Source organism: Sorex araneus, chromosome 5 (assembly GCF_027595985.1).
Source record: "Sorex araneus isolate mSorAra2 chromosome 5, mSorAra2.pri, whole genome shotgun sequence".
Classification (NCBI taxonomy): domain Eukaryota; kingdom Metazoa; phylum Chordata; class Mammalia; order Eulipotyphla; family Soricidae; genus Sorex; species Sorex araneus.
In genome coordinates, this window is record NC_073306.1 from 144,414,604 (window position 1) to 144,432,212 (window position 17,609).

General features: G+C 55.6%; 1 protein-coding gene across 4 annotated transcripts in view; it reads left to right on the top strand.

Annotated features, from left to right (window-relative positions):
- The window catches only part of HTT (huntingtin), a 107,619-nt gene that overhangs the window by 75,761 nt on the left and 14,249 nt on the right, over positions 1-17,609 (top strand). For 3 of the 4 annotated variants that reach the window (XM_055140448.1, XM_055140449.1, XM_055140451.1), the window contains 11 exons: positions 63-205; positions 2,551-2,758; positions 7,609-7,750; positions 11,364-11,543; positions 11,623-11,799; positions 12,112-12,188; positions 13,085-13,223; positions 13,887-14,009; positions 15,197-15,410; positions 15,676-15,821; positions 16,606-16,783. In XM_055140448.1, the coding sequence (XP_054996423.1) occupies positions 63-205; positions 2,551-2,758; positions 7,609-7,750; positions 11,364-11,543; positions 11,623-11,799; positions 12,112-12,188; positions 13,085-13,223; positions 13,887-14,009; positions 15,197-15,410; positions 15,676-15,821; positions 16,606-16,783 (1,727 nt within the window). The remainder of the gene's footprint in view (positions 1-62; positions 206-2,550; positions 2,759-7,608; positions 7,751-11,363; positions 11,544-11,622; positions 11,800-12,111; positions 12,189-13,084; positions 13,224-13,886; positions 14,010-15,196; positions 15,411-15,675; positions 15,822-16,605; positions 16,784-17,609) is intronic. The other variant, XM_055140450.1, reaches the window with a different exon arrangement.

Consider the following 17,609-nt stretch of genomic DNA (forward strand, 5'->3'; position numbering starts at 1 on the left):
CCGTCATGTGAGGAAAGGGACGGGGAGACTCACCTGCTTTTTCCCCCGCCTCCTGCCGGCAGGTTCCTGCTGCAGTTGGTCGGCATCCTCCTGGAGGACATCGGCACGAAGCGGCTGAGAGTGGAGATGAGCGAGCAGCAGCACACGTTCTACTGCCAGGAGCTGGGCACACTGCTCATGTGTCTTATCCACATCTTCAAGTCAGGTAGGGCACCGCCGGCGCCCGGCGCTCTCTCTGCTTCCCACTGGGCCAGACCAAGCCTGCAAGCCCACGAACACGTGTTTGCTGAGAGGTGGAGAAGGCAGACGGCCAGGGGAGCCCAGGACTGCGGAAAAGCTCCACACTGGCCGCGGCCTGGGTCGCACAGCCCAGAAGGAGGGTCTTTGCAGGTGCCCACACTGGATTCGCGTCAGCACAGCGCCTGCCTCCTCCCTCACCACCCCACAGGATGGGGCACTGTGAGGGCCGCTGCAAGGGCAGCAGAGCTCCGGCTTGGCTCTTGCCTTGCTGGGTTTTAGAGAAAAGTCTCACTTGGGTGGGACAGAAAGCTGCGTCCAGGGGGCCACCGAAGGGCGAGGGCCAAGTGGAGTTGGTGGGCGTATGGGGAGATCCCGCTGGGGGACAATCACTGGCCGTGACCTGTCTTTGCTCTGGGGACCAGCCTGTGCGGGGACACTCATCTGCTCCTGGGATACCCAGGCTCAACCGTGTTCTCTGGGACTGGGCAGTGGGGGACCTGAAGGGTGAGGGCTGGGCATGCGGGAGGGTTCCCACTGCCCTTGGGCTGCTCAACCCGCCCCTGTTCTGCGGGTGCCTGAGACCCATGAGGCCTGCAGAGTGTAGCCTTTGCATGGCCATCGCTGGGCACGCCTGTGAGAGGACAAGCCCTCTGCACCTCATCTCCCATGCTCACTCTCAAGCCTGCAGTGCTCAGTCAGCCTTCCCTTCTCACAAACATCACGGCGACACCCTCACAGGCTCCCGGGGCTGTCGTGCACGCCCTCTGTCCCCATGAGTGACCAAGGAAGGAAAGATTTTCCCGCCACATTTAGTTCTGATGAGCTCTGAAGGCTGCACTCCTCACCCCTGGGCATGCACGCTGCCATGCTGGTGCCTTAGACATTGTGCCCTCAGTCAGGTGTGCTATGTGTGGGCATGTGTGCTCCTGTCCCATCTGTCTTTGACTGCCTTTACTGGAAGGACACCAGGGGGCAGAGTAACTCGCTGGCTTGGGTCTGAGCTGGAACTGAAGAAACTGCCCTGCGCACACGCCCTGCGCACACACCCTCCCCACACACACATTCACACACACACACACACACACATATCCTCCCGCCCATGCTTGGGCCACACTCCCCTTCCTTCCCCCACCCACGTACACCCTTCTGCCCCTGTTGGGGCCATATTCCTGCCCCCCACACACCCCCTCCCGCCCGTGCTGGGGCTATGCTCACCCCCCACACACACACACACACACACCTGCTTACCACTCACACCCTCTGCCGGCGGGGGCAGGGGCAGGGTTCTCTGGGGGCAATAAGCCCAGGGGCCACAGTGCACAGCCCTGCAGAGCCAGGCTTTGGTCTTGCATCTGGCACCAAGGTCGGGCATGCAGGAGCATTGGCACATTGTGTGCGCTTCTCTGCTGGCCCTGCCAGTGCCCAAGAGACCCACAGGGGCTGCCCCATTGCCCATCACCTACTCGGCGCTTCTCTGGGGCAGCCGCTGTTCTTCACCCCGTTCCCATACAGCCCGAGCCCGTCCCCACATGCTATGCGGGAGCTTCCGAGGCTGCCTGTCACCTTCCACATCCCCATGCCCACTGCCCTGAGTCCTGGGGGCAGTGCCAGAGGGCAGCATCTGGAGCAGCCTGTAGTGTTGTGGCCAGCCCTGCCCCTATTCGTTTCTGGCTGGGGAGATGTTGAAGGTATAGTGGGGATCACTGACTTCCTGCAGTGAAGCCAGGGTGGGGTGAGGGCGCCGGCTGTGTGGAGCTGGGGCCAGGCTGGGGCCGGGTGGAGGGGCTAGAACAGCCCTGAGTTCATGGGCTCCTTCCTTCTCCCCACCTGTGGCTGTGCCGGACAGAGGTGGGACCCCTCCGGAGACACTGGCTGTGGCTCAGGCCATCTGTTCATGCTGGGCCTCTTGCCCACCTCCCTCTCATGAAGGTGTGCCCACCAGCACTGCGCGGGGGAGGCTCTCGGGACTCTGAAGCCCCCAAGCCTCTGGCAACCGGCAGGCAGGGGCAGGAGTATGCAGGCGCTTGTTCCTGGCCGCTCCAGGGTGCAGCAGAGAAGAGAAGGCTGGCGGGCAGGACAGGGATTAAGGGTTTGACCCCCGGCTCCACACGGTTCCCCACGCTCCACTGGGAGTGATCCCCAACTGCAGAGCCAGAAGTAAGCCCTGAACACTGGTGGGAATTGCCCAGAAACCAAAACAAAACAAAAAGCAAAGGAAAGACAAGTGTGTTCCATAGGTCCGGCTGCAGAGAGCTGCTCAGCAGGCAGCCGGCGACATCTCCCAATCGGGTTTTCTTGCTTTGTTTCTAGGAATGTTCCGGAGGATCACAGCAGCTGCCACACGCCTCTTCACGGCCGAGGCTGCTGACGGCAGCTTCTATGGGCTGGAGAGTCTGAAGGCGCATGTGCGCTCCATGGCGCCCACACACCCAGCGCTCGTGCTGCTGTGGTGCCAGGTGCTGCTGCTCGTCAGCCACACGGACTACCGCTGGTGGGCGGAGGTGCAGCAGACCCCCAAGTACGACCCCACATACGGGCTGGGGGCGGGGGGCCAGCAGAGCAGTTCCCGTTCCTGACGCGCCCCGGGAGGTTCCGCTGTAGCCACTTTCCTTCCCAGACTCCACACTGCGCCCTGGACACCCATCGTGTGTCCTGCCGTGTCCCCCGCCAGGACTGGTTCTTCAGTGGCTCCAGACCCACGCATGTCGCAATGCCTTAACTTCGTTACCAGTTGAATGTGATTCTGGTTATTCTTAGACCGTGAGGGAATTACTAACGACATTTCTAAGCTTTGTGTGATTTTTTTTTTGTTTTATTTTTATCATTCAAAAGACTTACGAAGCGTCTGACCGGGGGTGACCTCTCTTCTTGCAGAATGTTGTCAGGCTTGGACCTGGTGTCCAGGCTCTTCTCACCCAACATTCGCACCTGTGTGGTGGGAGCAGCCTTGAGGCCCAGACCTCAGAGTGGTCTTCCTGGAAAGCAAGGGAGCCAGCAGGGGAGCAGACTCGGGGAGCGGGCACCGGCTTCTGAGGCCGGGGTCCCATGTGACCAGGCCATCATGCAAAGCCTGGCCATGAGCTTTGGGCTCGGGGCCACTGGCACTGTTTGCACCCTCACATGCCAGGTGCTAGGCAGCCTGCATGCTCAGTGCAGTGGCCGCGTGCTAAGGGCCTCCGGGAGCCTGCCCTGCTGTGAGCACTGCCTTCTGGCCCTTACCCAGAGTCTCCTCAAGTCCGTGCAGGACTGAGACTACTGCAGCGTCTGAGCACCTCTTCTGTCTTTCACGGGAGTTGGGGTCACTCGTGAGCTGGGGGTAGATGGACCTTGAGAGGGTTTCTCTGTCACCCAGTTCTCCCTTCTGCTGCTGCTGCTCCTCCCCGATGCAGCTCCTCCCGCCCACACCCTGTAGCTCCTCCTCCTTCCCCTTCCTATAGCTCCTCTCCTCCCTGAAGTTCCTCCCTCTTCCCCCACCCTATAGCACCTCCCTCCCCCGCCCTGCAGATCCCCTTCCCCCTCTCTTCAGCTTCTTTCTCTTCTCTTCCATGTAACTCCTCCTTCCTCTCTGCAACTCCTCCTCCTCCCCCTTCCTGCAGCTCCTTCCTTCTCTCTTCCCTTTAGCTGCTTCTTCCCCTCCCTGCTGCTCCTCCCTCCTCCATGTAACTCCTCCCTCTTCCTCCCTGCAACTCCTCCCTCTTCCTCCCTGCAGTTCTCCTTCCACCCTTGCAGTTCCTCTCCTCCCCATCCCTGCAGCTCCTCCCTCCTTCCCCTCCTTGCAGCTCTTCCCTCCTCCCTGTAGCTCTTCCTTCTTCCCTGCAGTTTCTCCTCTCTTCCCTACCTTTCCTCCCACCTCCTCCAGCTCCTCCTCCTCCCCCTTCTCTTTGTCCTTGCTCCTCCTCCCTTCTCTTCCTTTCATCTTCTTTTCCTCCCTTCTCCTCTCAGCAGGTAGCCAGCCAGCCTGACTAGGTTCATGGACTCAGGAGGCCATGGGAGCTTGTGTCGGCCTGACCAGGAACAGACAGACTCGCCCGTTCTTGGGGAAACACACCCCAGTTCTGCAGAGCCAGCATGGCCTAGAGGCTGCTTCCTTTGTTAAGAGCCAAGAGCGCGGCTCGGCTCTGTGTCTGAGGCGCAGCAGCTGTAGGAGAGAGGGGTTAGGATTGGGGGTTCTGGGTATCAGAACCTGCTGTCTCATCAGATGAATTCTCCTTGGTACTTGCAGGGTGTGTGCAGAGCACTTGGTGTCTGGGTCCTGGGTCGTGAGCACAGCAGGCAGCCGAGGCTGGCCAAGACTGTCCCTTGCTCCTCACTGGATTACTCTGTCAGCTTCTGTGCTGCATTGAAAGTTTCCAAAGTGAAGTGGGGCCACAAAGGTTGTGGGGGAAGAGGCTCTGGGAGATGCTCAGAAGCAGAGGCTTGCGGGCCGAGGGGAGGGTGTGCACCGCCCTGCCCGGTTCCTGACCGCAGCAGTGGCCTTGGCTCAAGTGACTATCAATTTATGACGGCTCCAGACTGGACCACCAGCTTCCCGCTTTCGCTCTGATGTTAGGAATGTCCATCTGTTCTTGATTGGTGGTTCCTTCCTCCAGGAAGGCCTCCTGGTTTGGCCCTATAGACTCACTGTCCACTGCAGCCCAGCTGCCACTGACAGCTAATTTGTCTGCCTCACACTCTGGGCCACAGTACTGTTGCGTTCCCAATCCTGAGTTCTCCTCAGTGTAAGGAGCTCACGCTGGGCCACTAGACCCTCTTCCGTGTGGACACGCAGCCACCCAGGGCCTTTCATCAGGGTGCATTGCCTCGAGGGGGCTCCCAGGTGCCTCCTTCCGATCTTGGCCGGTCAGGCCTCCCGAGCCTGGCACAGCTGCCGGGTAGGAGCTTGAACTTGCCCTTTCTCCATGTATTTTTGGCACAAACTTCTCCAGAGATATTATTAGACTCAAGGAAAGGATCTATTTCATGACGAATTTGTCTCTCCATTATCCAGCTGTCACCAAAGTAGTGATTTTCTTCGTTTTAGTAGCCTGACATCTTTAGTGAAATGTCATCTTTTTGTTGTCCTTGGTTTTTCTATTCTTTTCCTAGTTTGTTTGCAATTTCCACTAATATTCTTATCAATAATTAGATCTTGGTGCCTGTGCCCGGGATCCTCCCCAGGGCCTCCTGTGCTCGGCAGGTACCGTGCTGCCTCGTGTGTGTGTGTGTGTGTGTGTGTGTGTGTGTGTGTGTGTGTGTGTGTGTGTTTCCCACCAGACAGTGCTATTCCGACACTGACAAGCCTGCATCCTGGGCTGTGAGTGCCTTCAGTGCTGACCTTCGTGCAGCACCAAACTATTAATCTTGACATGAGTTCTGTCGTGGGGAGGGCCCGGAGTGTCTCCAGAGAGGTAGCACAGGGTTGAGGCATTTGCCTTGTAACGTGCCCGATGCAGGTCCCCACAGCCCCCCGACAGAGTCCTGGCAGAGCTAACCCTGGCACAGAACCTTGAGGAGGCCTGAGTGTGGCCCCAGACCCTTGTACGCCTTCCCTTCTCATGCTGTTGGCGAGGTGATGAGAGATCGCCACATTGGACCGGGTGCTGGTATCCACTCCTGCTGGGCTCGCACACGTTTGTTATGGTACAGCAGACATCACACACTTTGTGCTGCCAGGATCATGCATGATTCGTGGGTGGCCAGGGATCTGACCCACGGCCCCGCGCTTGCACGAGCCATAATGGCTTCTCTCCTTTCTGGTCACACACAGTGCTGCTATGGGACTGCTCGAATCTTGATGTTCCAGGATAGTGTAGTCCTAAATCACACCCAGACCTCCTGTGTGCAAGCACATGCCCGTTCCATTGAACCATCTCCTCAGTCTCTTAGCAGATTCTTGACATTTCAAATTTTTGTGAATCTAGGAGATTTGGGGTTTTGGGGCTTCTTTTTTTCCCTTCCCTTTCATCCTGTCATGTTGAGTCCAGTAAACGTTCTGCTGCCTGCAGATTAGGAATGCTTTCCAGCATGGCTTTATTTACTTTTGTGGGTACTTTTATTTATTTTGCTTTTTGGGTCACACCTGGCGATGCTCAGGGGTTACTCCTGGGGTGCTCGGGGGACCATATGGGGTGCTGAGGATTGAACCCAGGTCTACTGCATGAAAGGCAGCACCCGCCCTGCTGTACCATCTCTCCAGCTCCCACTTCTTTTTTTCACTTTCTTTTGGTTTTGGTTTTTGGGTCAATCTTGGCAGTGCTCAGGACTTATTCCTTACTCTGTACTCAGGGATCACTCCTGGTGGGGCCTGAGGGACCATCTAGGGTGCTGGAGATGGAATCTGGGTGGGCCGCATGTAAGACAAGCACTTTACCTGCTGTATTAATCACTCTGCATGACTCATTCCCTTTTTATTAATGATTTGTTCTCCCCCCCACCCCTTATGGTGGGGATCAGATCCAGGCACGCATCTGCCCATCATTTTCCTCTTCGTAGCATTTTGCTTGAGGTAATTATTGGATACTACAACCTATCTGTATTTAAGTTCCATAAAGATAAAACGGAACACTAGGAGAATAGACCCTTCCAGGGCGTCAAGCTCCCTGCGGTTAGAAGGACGGACATCGTGGCATGTCGGAGGCCCATCAAAACTGGGTCCCGCTCTTGAAGAGGAATATGCTGAGGGGCGGATGGGAGTGCCGGCGGGCACCCGTCATGGTTTGCAGACCCCGTGGTGGCCCAGGCAGGGAGAAGGCGTCACTTTCTCAGGATGTGCCCTGGTAGCCCACCCTGGACCTTGACACCTTGTCTGAGTTCAGGCGCTCCTGCTGGATCAGGTGTTCTCATGCAGTGTTACTGTGCCAGAAGATTTGCCCTCAGCCAGTGAAGAGCTTCATGGGGGCAGAATGGCTCCTGTGGCCCTTTGTTCATTAGGTGCGGGCCAGCTATAGTTCTGCCAGTCACCGATCGCACCTCTAAAGCAGTTTCCTCCTGGGCACTATAACCCTGAGGTAATTAGGGGAGGGCACCATCACCTTGGGGGCATCTCCACGCTCACAGCCAAAGGCAAAGGCGACCCTGTAGTCAGTGCTGTAACCAGACTTCGGGGATCAAGTCTTCAGGGATCTCTCCCGAGGAAAAGCAAGGTGGACGCAGGGCTCTGATAGCAGCTGGTGCCTCACATGGGGACCCCCTGAAAGAAACGTGTGTCTCGCCACTGTCCCCTGGGCCCGCAGGGCAGGGAGGAAGCTCGGGCGCCTCGCTGCAGCTCGCACGCACTTGGTCCCAGCTCGGGAATGGAGGGCCAGGAATAACTAACACATGCCTGCCAGCTCCAGTCACAGAGCCCTGAGCATCCCAGAAATGGTGTCCATACCACTCTTTTCCTTCTAGAAGACGTAGTCTGTCCAGCACGAAAACGCTCAGTCCGCAGCTGTCTGGAGAGGAGGAGGATGCTGACTCTGCAGCCAGGCTGGGCATGTGCAACCGGGAGATTGTGCGGAGAGGCGCGCTCATCCTCTTCTGCGATTACGTCGTGAGTGTCCGCATGATGCAGTGGAGGGGCTGGCACCCGGAGACCCACGTCTTGAAATGGGCACAGCCATTCCCATCGGTGGCATGGTGGTCCCACACGCCTGCTGATCCAGGTGTTGAGAGGCCGCCTCAGTTGAGCCCAGGGCACTGACATAGGGGCCCACACACCCAAGGTGAAGGGCTTTGTGGCTCACTGCTGGTTTGACCACAATTGTCTTCTCCATCTTTTGTTTTTTTCAAATTAACATTTTAAGCTGTTCTCTTGAAGTCCCAGGATTTACTTTTCATGTGTACTCACTCCAGTACCACACCTGTCACTATCATCGAGCCCGTTTCTCTCCACCCACGTCCCAACCACCCCCTCACCCCCATGTCTGAACCATACCCAGTGGTGCTTAGGACCTATTCACGGCTCAGTGCTCAGAGTAGCGCCTAGTAGTACTTGGGAGACCTTCATGTGCCAGGAATCAGACACAAGCAAAACAAAGTTTTCAACCCATAATTACTATTCTTAGGGGCTACATTTCCTAGTATTGGGGGAGCCATGCAGTGCCAGGAATCAGACTCAGGGCTTGGTACAAGCTATGCATGTGTTCCGCCATCCAGGTCTTCCTGGCCCCAAAGACCATTCTTCTCAGTTTTGTTTTGTTTTTGTTTGGGGACCATACCCAGTGGTACTCAGAGCTTCTGGCTCTGTGCTCAGAGATCGTTCCTGGCAGTTTTTGAGCATAAAACTTTCTGACCATAAAATTTCCGTGTGTGACCTAAAAATTTTACTGAAAGCATGTAGATTTTTTTAAAAGTAAGAAAGTCTCCTATAATTCTGTCTTTCAAAGGTAACTTTCAAGAGGATTCAGCTATTCGTTTTCCCTAACTGTAGAAAGTGGGGCAGGGCAATAGTTCAAAGGGTTGGAGTTCATCCTGCCACACACTGGGCCCAGGGTTAGACCCCTGGCACTGTCTGACTTCTTAAGCACCACTGGGTATAGCCTGGCTGGCCCCCAGCACTAGTGTGAAGGCCTTCACCCCCCACCCCCAAATTCAAGCATAAACACTTGCTTTTCGTTCGTTTACTTTTGGACCGTATCATGTACTCAGGGCTTATTTCTGGCTCTGTGCTCTGGCCAGGGATTACTCCTGACCGTGCTCAGGGGACTGCATGGGGTGCGGAGTCGACCTGGGTGGACCACATGTAAGGCAAGCTCCCTGCCCGCTGTCCTAGATCTCCGGCCCCAGTACATGTAGTTTTCAGGGCTGCCTAGGATGCAGCTTAGCGGTAGAACACTGGCATGAACGAAGTCCTGGGTTTGATCCCTGGCACTGCAAGAACAGAAGCTGCTAATAACTTAATGAAAACATATGTATTTCTATGCTACAAATATGGTCTCAGAGATATAAATCAACCATGTAGCAAAACATTACTAAGCCATTTTTTTCCAGCGCTTTGCTATATTATTCCAATTTTACTGTGGTTAGTTGACAATATTTTTTATATCTGTTATATACTTAGCATCAGAAAAGGAGTTAGGCTTCTTTTACTTGAACCAAATGTGATGTTTCTGTTGTGATAGCAACTTACTAATACTCATTTGTGGCCTCACGTTCCTTTTTTTTTTTTTTTAATTAAATCACTATGAGGTACACAAGTTAAAAAGTTGCTCATGATTGGGTTTCAGTCATATAATGTTCCAGCACCCATCCTTTCACCAGTGTACAGTTCCTGCGTTCAGTTCTCCCCCATCCACCTCTGCCTATGTGGCAGGCACTTCTCTCTCTCCCCCTGACTCTGTCTCCTCACACCCACCCCCTTTAGACACTGCTTTGCAATACTGTTACTGAAAGGCATATATCACTTTACTTTCAGCACTCACTTCTTGTCCAGAATGATCATTTCCAATATCTTTGTCATAGTGGTGCCTTCTCTGTCCTAACTGCCCTCCCCCACAACTTGTGGCAGCTTCCTATTACGGATCAGTGCTCCTGGCCCTCACTTCTACTATGTGTGGGTATTATGTTCATACTATGTTTTGTATATCTCACAAATGAGTGTGATGGTTGTGTCTGTCCCTCTCCCTCAGCCTTGTTTCTCAGCATGATACTCTCCAGGTCCATCCATGTATAAGCAAATGTCATGACTTTGTTTTTCCTAAGTAGCTTCACATTTCTTGATACTGAAATAGTTTTCGGTTCTGGAGCAGTAGTACAGCAGACCCCGTGCCTCGAATGTCATCAAGCAGCGTTGAGTCCCTGGCACTTCATACAGTCCCTTGAGTCAGGAGCCATCAATGGTGCAGAGCCGAGTATGACCCAAAAACCAAAAAGGAAAATAAACTAGTTTTACTGTCTTCTTTCATCCTTAGTAAATGGATGAAAGAATTTACTAGTAAATTCTTTTTAATACTGATTTTCACATAAACACAGAAAAGTTTTGTTTTTGTCTTTTTTTTTTTTTTTTTTTTTTTTGCTTTTTGGGTCACACCCGGCGATGCACAGGGGTTACTCCTGGCTCATGCACTCAGGAATTACTCCTGGTGGTTCTCAGGGGACCATGTGGGATGCTGGGAATCGAACCCTGGTCGGCCGGGTGCAAGGCAAATGCCCTACCTGCTGTGCTATTGCTCCAGCTCCGTCTTGTTTTGGTTTTGAGCACAACCAGCAGAGTTCAGGGATCAGTCAGGGTGCTGGGGATTAACCTGGATCAGCTGCATGCAAGGCAGTCCTTTCAATTCCCATGATTCATCTCTCTAGCGTGTGTATGTGAGAGAGAGAAGTTAGTTTTATAGGGGTCATTCCCAGTGGTGGTCTTCAGGGGGCCATGTGGTACTAGAGCTTGAATTCAGGGCTCCCATGTGGTGGATATGTGCTGTCCCACTGAACCAGTCCCTGCCCCCTATGCTGATTTCATATTCTCCGGTTGCCTCGTGTGGAGAATAGTCTTCATGAACCAGGTGTCAGAGGAGCAATCACATTTTGCAGTTTCTGCCTGGGAGGCATGTGAATGAATGCAATAGGTATTTTTTGAATGGACATTTAATGTTTTCTTTTCTTTTGAGGGGGTCGGGGGGGCACACTTAGCAAGCTCAGGGCTTACTCTGGGCTCTAAACTCAGGAATTACTCCTGGCCGTGCTCAGGAACCACCTGGGATGCCAGGGATCAAACCTGGGTCATATGTGCAAGGCAAACACCCTCCCTGCTATCCTGTCACTCCAGCCCCATATTCTCTTTCCTGACTCCTGTGAGACAGCTTCCTTCACTCTAACCTGGCCCCGTTTTCGGTTCAGAGCTTTTCCCGCTGTGATGGTGAAGGGAATCTTGCTTCCTACTGGCCTGGCCCAGAGTGGCCCCTGTGTGCCCAGCTGCAGCCTTCAGGGCTGCCCTGCCCAGATGGGCCTTGGCTGGTATCCAGTGACCCCCCCTCTAGTCTGGCCAGGCTGGGAGCCGGCTGCTGTGGCCCGTTTCCTACTGGAGGCTGACTTCAAGTAGCCGTGGCCACAGTGCCAGGCGGAGGCGGTGCCGCCAGAGGCCTAGGTGTGCGGCCAAGCTGTTTCAGGGAGGACAGGAGTTGGGCCCTGCCTATGGCCTTCGCCCGAGTGAGCCCCGACTCTCCCCTCAGTGTCAGAACCTGCATGACTCTGAGCACTTGACCTGGCTCATTGTGAACCACATCCAGGACCTGATCAGCTTGTCCCACGAGCCGCCTGTGCAGGACTTCATCAGCGCCGTCCACCGCAACTCTGCCGCCAGTGGCCTCTTCATCCAGGCCATCCAGTCTCGCTGTGACAACCTGTCGGCCGTGAGTCCCTCCGCCGGGTGTGGGAGAGTCGAGCCCTGGGGCCACTCCCTGCTCTCACCCTCCCCTCCCGCCCCATCAGCCCGCCACCCTGAAGAAGACACTGCAGTGCCTGGAGGGGATCCACCTCAGCCAGTCGGGCGCCGTGCTCACGCTCTATGTGGACAAGCTGCTGAGCACACCGCTCCGCGTGCTGGCGCGCATGGTCGACACCTTGGCTTGTCGCCGGGTCGAAATGCTCCTGGCTGCCAATTTACAGGTACCGGAAGCCCTTTGCAGCTGGTGCGGAAGGCGTGGCGGGACCAGGGGCCAGAGCAGTAGGATATCGGGCACTTGCCTTGCATGTGTCCAACCCAGGGTCATTCCCCAGCACTTCATAGGTCCCTCAAGTCCTACCAGGAGTGACTCCTGAGCACAGAGCCAGGAGTAATCCCTGAGCATTGCCGAGTCCGGCCCCCAAGCCAAAAAAGAGCAAAGCTGCGGCAGGGCCAGCTCCTCGGTGGGCTCCCCTTTCAGATGGACAGATGGGCCTATGTGTGTCCCAGCTCCCGGGTCACTCTTGTCCCTGTAGAGCAGCGCAGCCCAGCTGCCGGCGGAGGAGCTGCGCCGCATCCAGGAGCACCTTCAGAGCAGCGGGCTGGCTCAGAGGTAAGCCTGCAGCAGCCCAGAGGCGGTTTCCGTCCCCCCTACGGTAGCAGTATGCTGCCACCATGTCACCAACACACCTAGCACAGTCTTTTCCGGAGCGTGAGTGAGCCAGCCGGGAAGATGTTACCTGGTATTTGGCAGACAAGAATGAACTGAGTCTCGTTCAGATTTGGTCTCCTCACGGCTATTCATCACCCGGTTACGTTTTCGGCGCCTTTAGCAGCCTGTGGTGGCAGTCCTGCCTGCTTACACACGAGTCTATTTCTGGCACTGTGGACTAAATTCAGAGACGTCTCACCTGACTTCCCGGGTGGGTGGACTGTGGGAGAGAGAACGTCGGCGGTGCGCAGTGGCCTTTTAGAGCTGTGTTGCTGTCGACGGGCGGGTGTGACACAGTGGGCGGAGGGTGCTGGACTGGCGGCGGGAGTTTCGCTCTCAAGCAGATGGTGGGAGGTCAAGTTGTTATTTTTGACCCTAGACTTAGTATTCCACCCAGATGGGGAAGATTCGAAATATCTTGTGCCAGTTGAGGTAATTCTTTCATGGAATAAGCATAGCTTGTCTCATTGGGAAATTAACTTGGAGGTCTGTGCGTTTGGACGATCTGCTGTGCCTCTTTGCAGTGTGGTGTCCATCAGTCTGTCTGTCTGTAGAGCCCAGGCTCAGACTGCTCCTCATCTGGGCCCAGCCCTGGTGTCGGTATCAGCTCTTGGTGCTATCTGAGATTTTGGGGCAGCCTTCACCGGCATCACTTGTGGCGGTTCCGGCACACAGGCCTAAGCATGAGTGTGGGGGAGCGAGGGTGCCGAGAGAGTTTCCACACTTTGCTTCTGGCTTTGGGCAGTGCCCATCTGTCCTCCCGGAGGCAGCATGCTGACCGCCTCGCCTCCCTACAGACACCAGCGGCTCTACTCCCTGCTAGACAGGCTTCGCCTCACCTCCGCCCCCGGCTCCCATGGCCCCACGCCTCCGCTCACGTCCCACCCGCTGGACGGGGATGGGCCCCTGGCACTGGAAATGATAAATCCAGACAAGGTCAGTGTCGTCTGTCTGCTGTGACACACAAACCCAGGTGTGTGCAGGGCACAAATGAGGGTGACACATGGAGGTTCATCTCCTGCAGAGGGCCCTGACGGTGCTGGGTACGACCTGGTGATGCCTAGGTTCCCCTGTGTGTGTAGTACTCTCACTGCTGGCAGCGGGCAAGGTCACCTCTTGCAGCTCAGCCCCAGACACTGGCACAGTGGGGTGTTAAGTGAGAGGGCAAGGGCGGCTGGGAATTGAGTAGAAAAGTGGGGGACTGCAGCTTCCCGAGTCCTGACCTTAAGCACCTGGTCACGTGGCCCCAGGGATAGCCCTCGCCCGTGCGCAGCTGCCTGCTGCCCTTGGTGCTTCCACCCCCAGAGCCTCTTTGCCTGGCTCCCAGAGTGGCACCCAAGAGTTGAATGGAAACAGGAGCCAGGGTAGAGCTCTGGAGTAATTAGCAAAGCTGAGGGAGCCGGAGACCCCTGCATGCCACCAGGAGAGAGCAGAGCAGGGGACAGAGGGTACCTGCTGCCTTCAGGACATGGGGGGAGACAGACTGAAGACAGCAGCGTGTCTGGGGACCATGACAACGATTGGGTAGAAGCCACGTCCTCAGCAGTGGCACCCCTGGAATGGCCTGCCCGCCAGTCCCTTACCACTGTTTCTTTCCAGGACTGGTACATCCGTCTGGTTCAATCCCAATGCTGGACCAGGTCCGATTCTGCCCTGCTGGAAGGGGCGGAGCTGGTGAATCACATCCCCGCTGGGGACCTGAGTGCATTCATGATGGACCCGGTAGGTGTGTGCGTGCTGGTGGTGTCTGCTTCCTCCTTAACTGGAGCCGTGGGGCGGCCAGGGAGCTGGCTTAGCCATCGGGGTGCCTGAGGACTAAAAGGGCCCTGAACAGTGCCAGAGCAACCCGACCCGGGGGATCCCCAGGGCTGCGGGGCACAAGCAGCACCACATCCTGGGCCCTGACGTTGAACTACCAGCCCTGAGCATTGCTCAGGATCCCCCCTCACCCCAAAACCCAAATAAAATTAGTAGCCCAACTTAGGACAGAGAAGGAATCATGATAGGTGGGAATGATCACTCTGGACAGGAACTGGGTGCTGAAAGGTGGTAAAGTGATACCCTTTCAGTATCAGTATTGCAAACCATACTGCCTAAAAGGGAGGGAGGGAGAGAGAGGGAGAGGGATGGAGACAGATTGGGAGAGGAGAGAGGTGGTGTCTGCATAGAGGCATGCTGAAGGATGAGGGATATGGGTGGGAAGAAAGCTGGAGACATTGGTGGCTGGGAATGTATACCGCTGAAGAAATGGTATTGGAACAGTTGTTGGAACAGTTGTGTGACAAACTCAGTCATGAACAACTTTGTGATTTACATATCTTAAGGTGATTCCGTTTAAAATAAATGAGTATGGGGGCTGGAGCGATAGCACAGTGGGTAGGGCGTTTGCCTTGCACGCGGCCGACCCGGGTTTGAATCCCAGCATCCCATATGGTCCCCTGAGCACCGCCAGGAGTAATTCCTGAGTGTAGAACCAGGAGTAACCCCTGTGCATCACAGGGTGTGACCCAAAAAGCAAAAATAAAATAAAATAAAATAAATGAGTAGGCCAGACTGGGGGGATGGTGCCGGGAGCTGAGGACCGCCCAGGCACAGGGCACTGAGGGGAGCCACCACCAGCATGCTGCCTCAAAAGATGGCAGCCTCCAGAGAGAGGAGCCCTCCCCCGGCTCTGCTCTAGGAGACCGTTCCTCAGCGACACCACTCTCCTGTCCGACACCCGGTGCAGCCAGGCCATGCTCGGGGCCATGCAGTGTTCAGATGGAGCTCAGGTCCCCTCATTCGTAGGCATGCACCTCACTTGTGCTCTGGTAACCGCGTCAACACAGAGGCCTTGGTGTTCGGCTGTCTCTTGGGTTTTCTTACCCCGTTTAAACCTGTTTGTTATTGACTCTAATGCCCTGATTCAGGAGTTCAACCTCAGCCTGCTCGCCCCCTGCCTAGGCCTGGGCCTGCGTGAAATTTCTGGGGGCCAGAAGAGCCCCCTGTTTGAAGCAGCTCAAATGGTGACTCTGGACCGCGTGGCCAGCATGGTCCAGCAGCTTCCTGCTGTCCACCAAGTTTTCCAGCCATTCCTGCCTGCGGAGCCCACTGCTTACTGGAACAAATTAGACGACCTGTTTGGTAATTAGAGGATAAGTTGTTGTGTTCATACCACACCCCACAGTGCCCTGGGGGTTCTGGGATGTGACAGTGTGCTGCTTGGGAGGTAGTCTGTTGGGGGTTAAAACTCAGCCCTCTGTGCTCTGCCACCCTCAGGCCCCTGCAGAGCCAGTGTTGGTAGAGCCCTGAGCGACGCTGGGGTTGCTGGGCTGCCAGGGCCGCTGTGGACGGGCACCCCTGGGGGTCTCAGTTGCAAGTCCACCTGCCCACAAGGTCCTTGTTGCAGGGGATGCTGCACTCTACCGCTCTCTGACCACTCTGGCACGTGCACTGGCTCAGTACCTGCTGGCCACTTCCAAGCTGCCTGGCCGTTTGCACCTTCCCCCAGAGAAGGAGGGTGATACCGTGAAGTTTGTGGTGATGGTGCTGGAGGTAGGCGGAGTTGCCACACACACAGACTTTCCTGGATTCTAAGTGCATCTTTCCTGGATTCTAAGACCCTTGGGCTAAAGTGTTCCCAGGGAGGGCCTGAGTGACAGTACAGCTTATAGGGCACTTGCCTTGCACTTAGCCAACACAGGTTGAATCTCAAGCATCCCATATGGTCCCCCGAGCCACCAGAATGATCCCTGAGCACAGAGCCAGGAGTCAGCTCTGATCACCATCAAGTGTGGCCCTAAAACAAAGCAAGAGAGAGGGAGAAAAGGGAGAAAAGCACCATAGATACCATTTGGATCTAATTGAGCTGCTTGGAAGAGAATCGGGGAAACGTTACTCCAATTTTAGCTGGGCAGAAAGCTTGGGCATTGCAACCTTTTCCACAAGTGTGTACTCCCGGTGCACTGTCTCGTGTTCTGACTTGCATCGAGAGGTGGCCCAGCCCAGTGCTCAGGACCAATGAGCGCTCACTTCCAGGCCCACCCGAGAGGTTCAGTGGCAGAGTAAGGCGAAGACAGGAACACATATGTGCCCAGTGTCAGCAGTGTTCTCTGCACTCACGAACCTGCTACTCGCGGAACACCCCTCTGTCCAGTGCCCCCCACCTGAGGCCAAGTGCTGCACTTACTCACCTGCTTCACCCCTAGGAAGGGGCAGTTAAGGCTGACTCAGAGCCTCCGGGGGCCCCTAGTGCATAAGGAAGAGCATTGGGATGAGGGTGGGCTGGTGGCCCAGCAGATCTCCCCAGGAGCACCTGTCACCTGACCTTCCCCTGTAGGCACTGGCCTGGCACTTGGTGCACGAGCACATCCCGCTGAGCCTGGACTTGCAGGCTGGCCTGGACTGCTGCTGCCTGGCCCTGCAGCTGCCTGGCCTGTGGAGCGTGTTCTCCTCCCCGGACATGGTCACCCACGCCTGTTCCCTCATCCACTGCATCCGCTGCCTCCTGGAAGCCAGTGAGTCCTTGCCGGATGGGCCTCTCTCCCTCATCCTGGCGTCTGCACGAGAAGTTGACTTAAACTTGCTTGTGTGCACATTTTCTGAGCAGTAGGTTAGGTACAGCAGGGAAGGCGCTTGCCTACATGCAGCCAGCCCAGGTTCAGTTCCCAGCACCCCCTAGAGTCCCTGAGCCCCACCTGGAGTGAACCCTGAGCACAGAGCCAGGAATAAGCCTGCTCTCTGCTGGGTGTGGCCCCAAAGCCAAAGGGGGAAAAAGTATTTCTAGCTTGAGGTCCTTCTGGCCTCTCATTCTAGTGACCGATCTGTGTTTTGGCCCTGAGTGACGGTGACTGAGTCCAGTTCTGTTCACTGCCTTCTGCAGTGTCTGAGGGCTGCTCTCTGTCCTGCACTGTGATACTAATACTGTCAAGTGACTTCTGGGGACACTGTCCTCAACAAGAGGCACGAGCCATGGGATTTAAATTGCACATTATAGTTTATATGTTCAAGAGTGTTTTGAAGTTTTGTGTTTCTGAATTAAACATTATAGGGTGATGGTTGAAGTTTCATTGTTTGAATTGTTTGCATCTGTGCATTTGTGGCAACTTGAAAACCGAGACTCAAGTGATTTTTCAGAGCCCTCCTTCTGGGGGTGGGGGTGCTTTTAGCTGCGGTGCATCACCAGGCATCTAGTAGAGTCCTGGGGCTGAGTTGGAGGTTGGTCCACAGCAAGCGGCAGATGCAGAGTCCAGCTCCTCAAGGCAGGCGGGCCAAGTTCGGGCCAAGCTCGGGCCCCTCCTTGGGCCGTGTCCGGAAGCAGTGCTCCAGAAATCTAGACCTTAT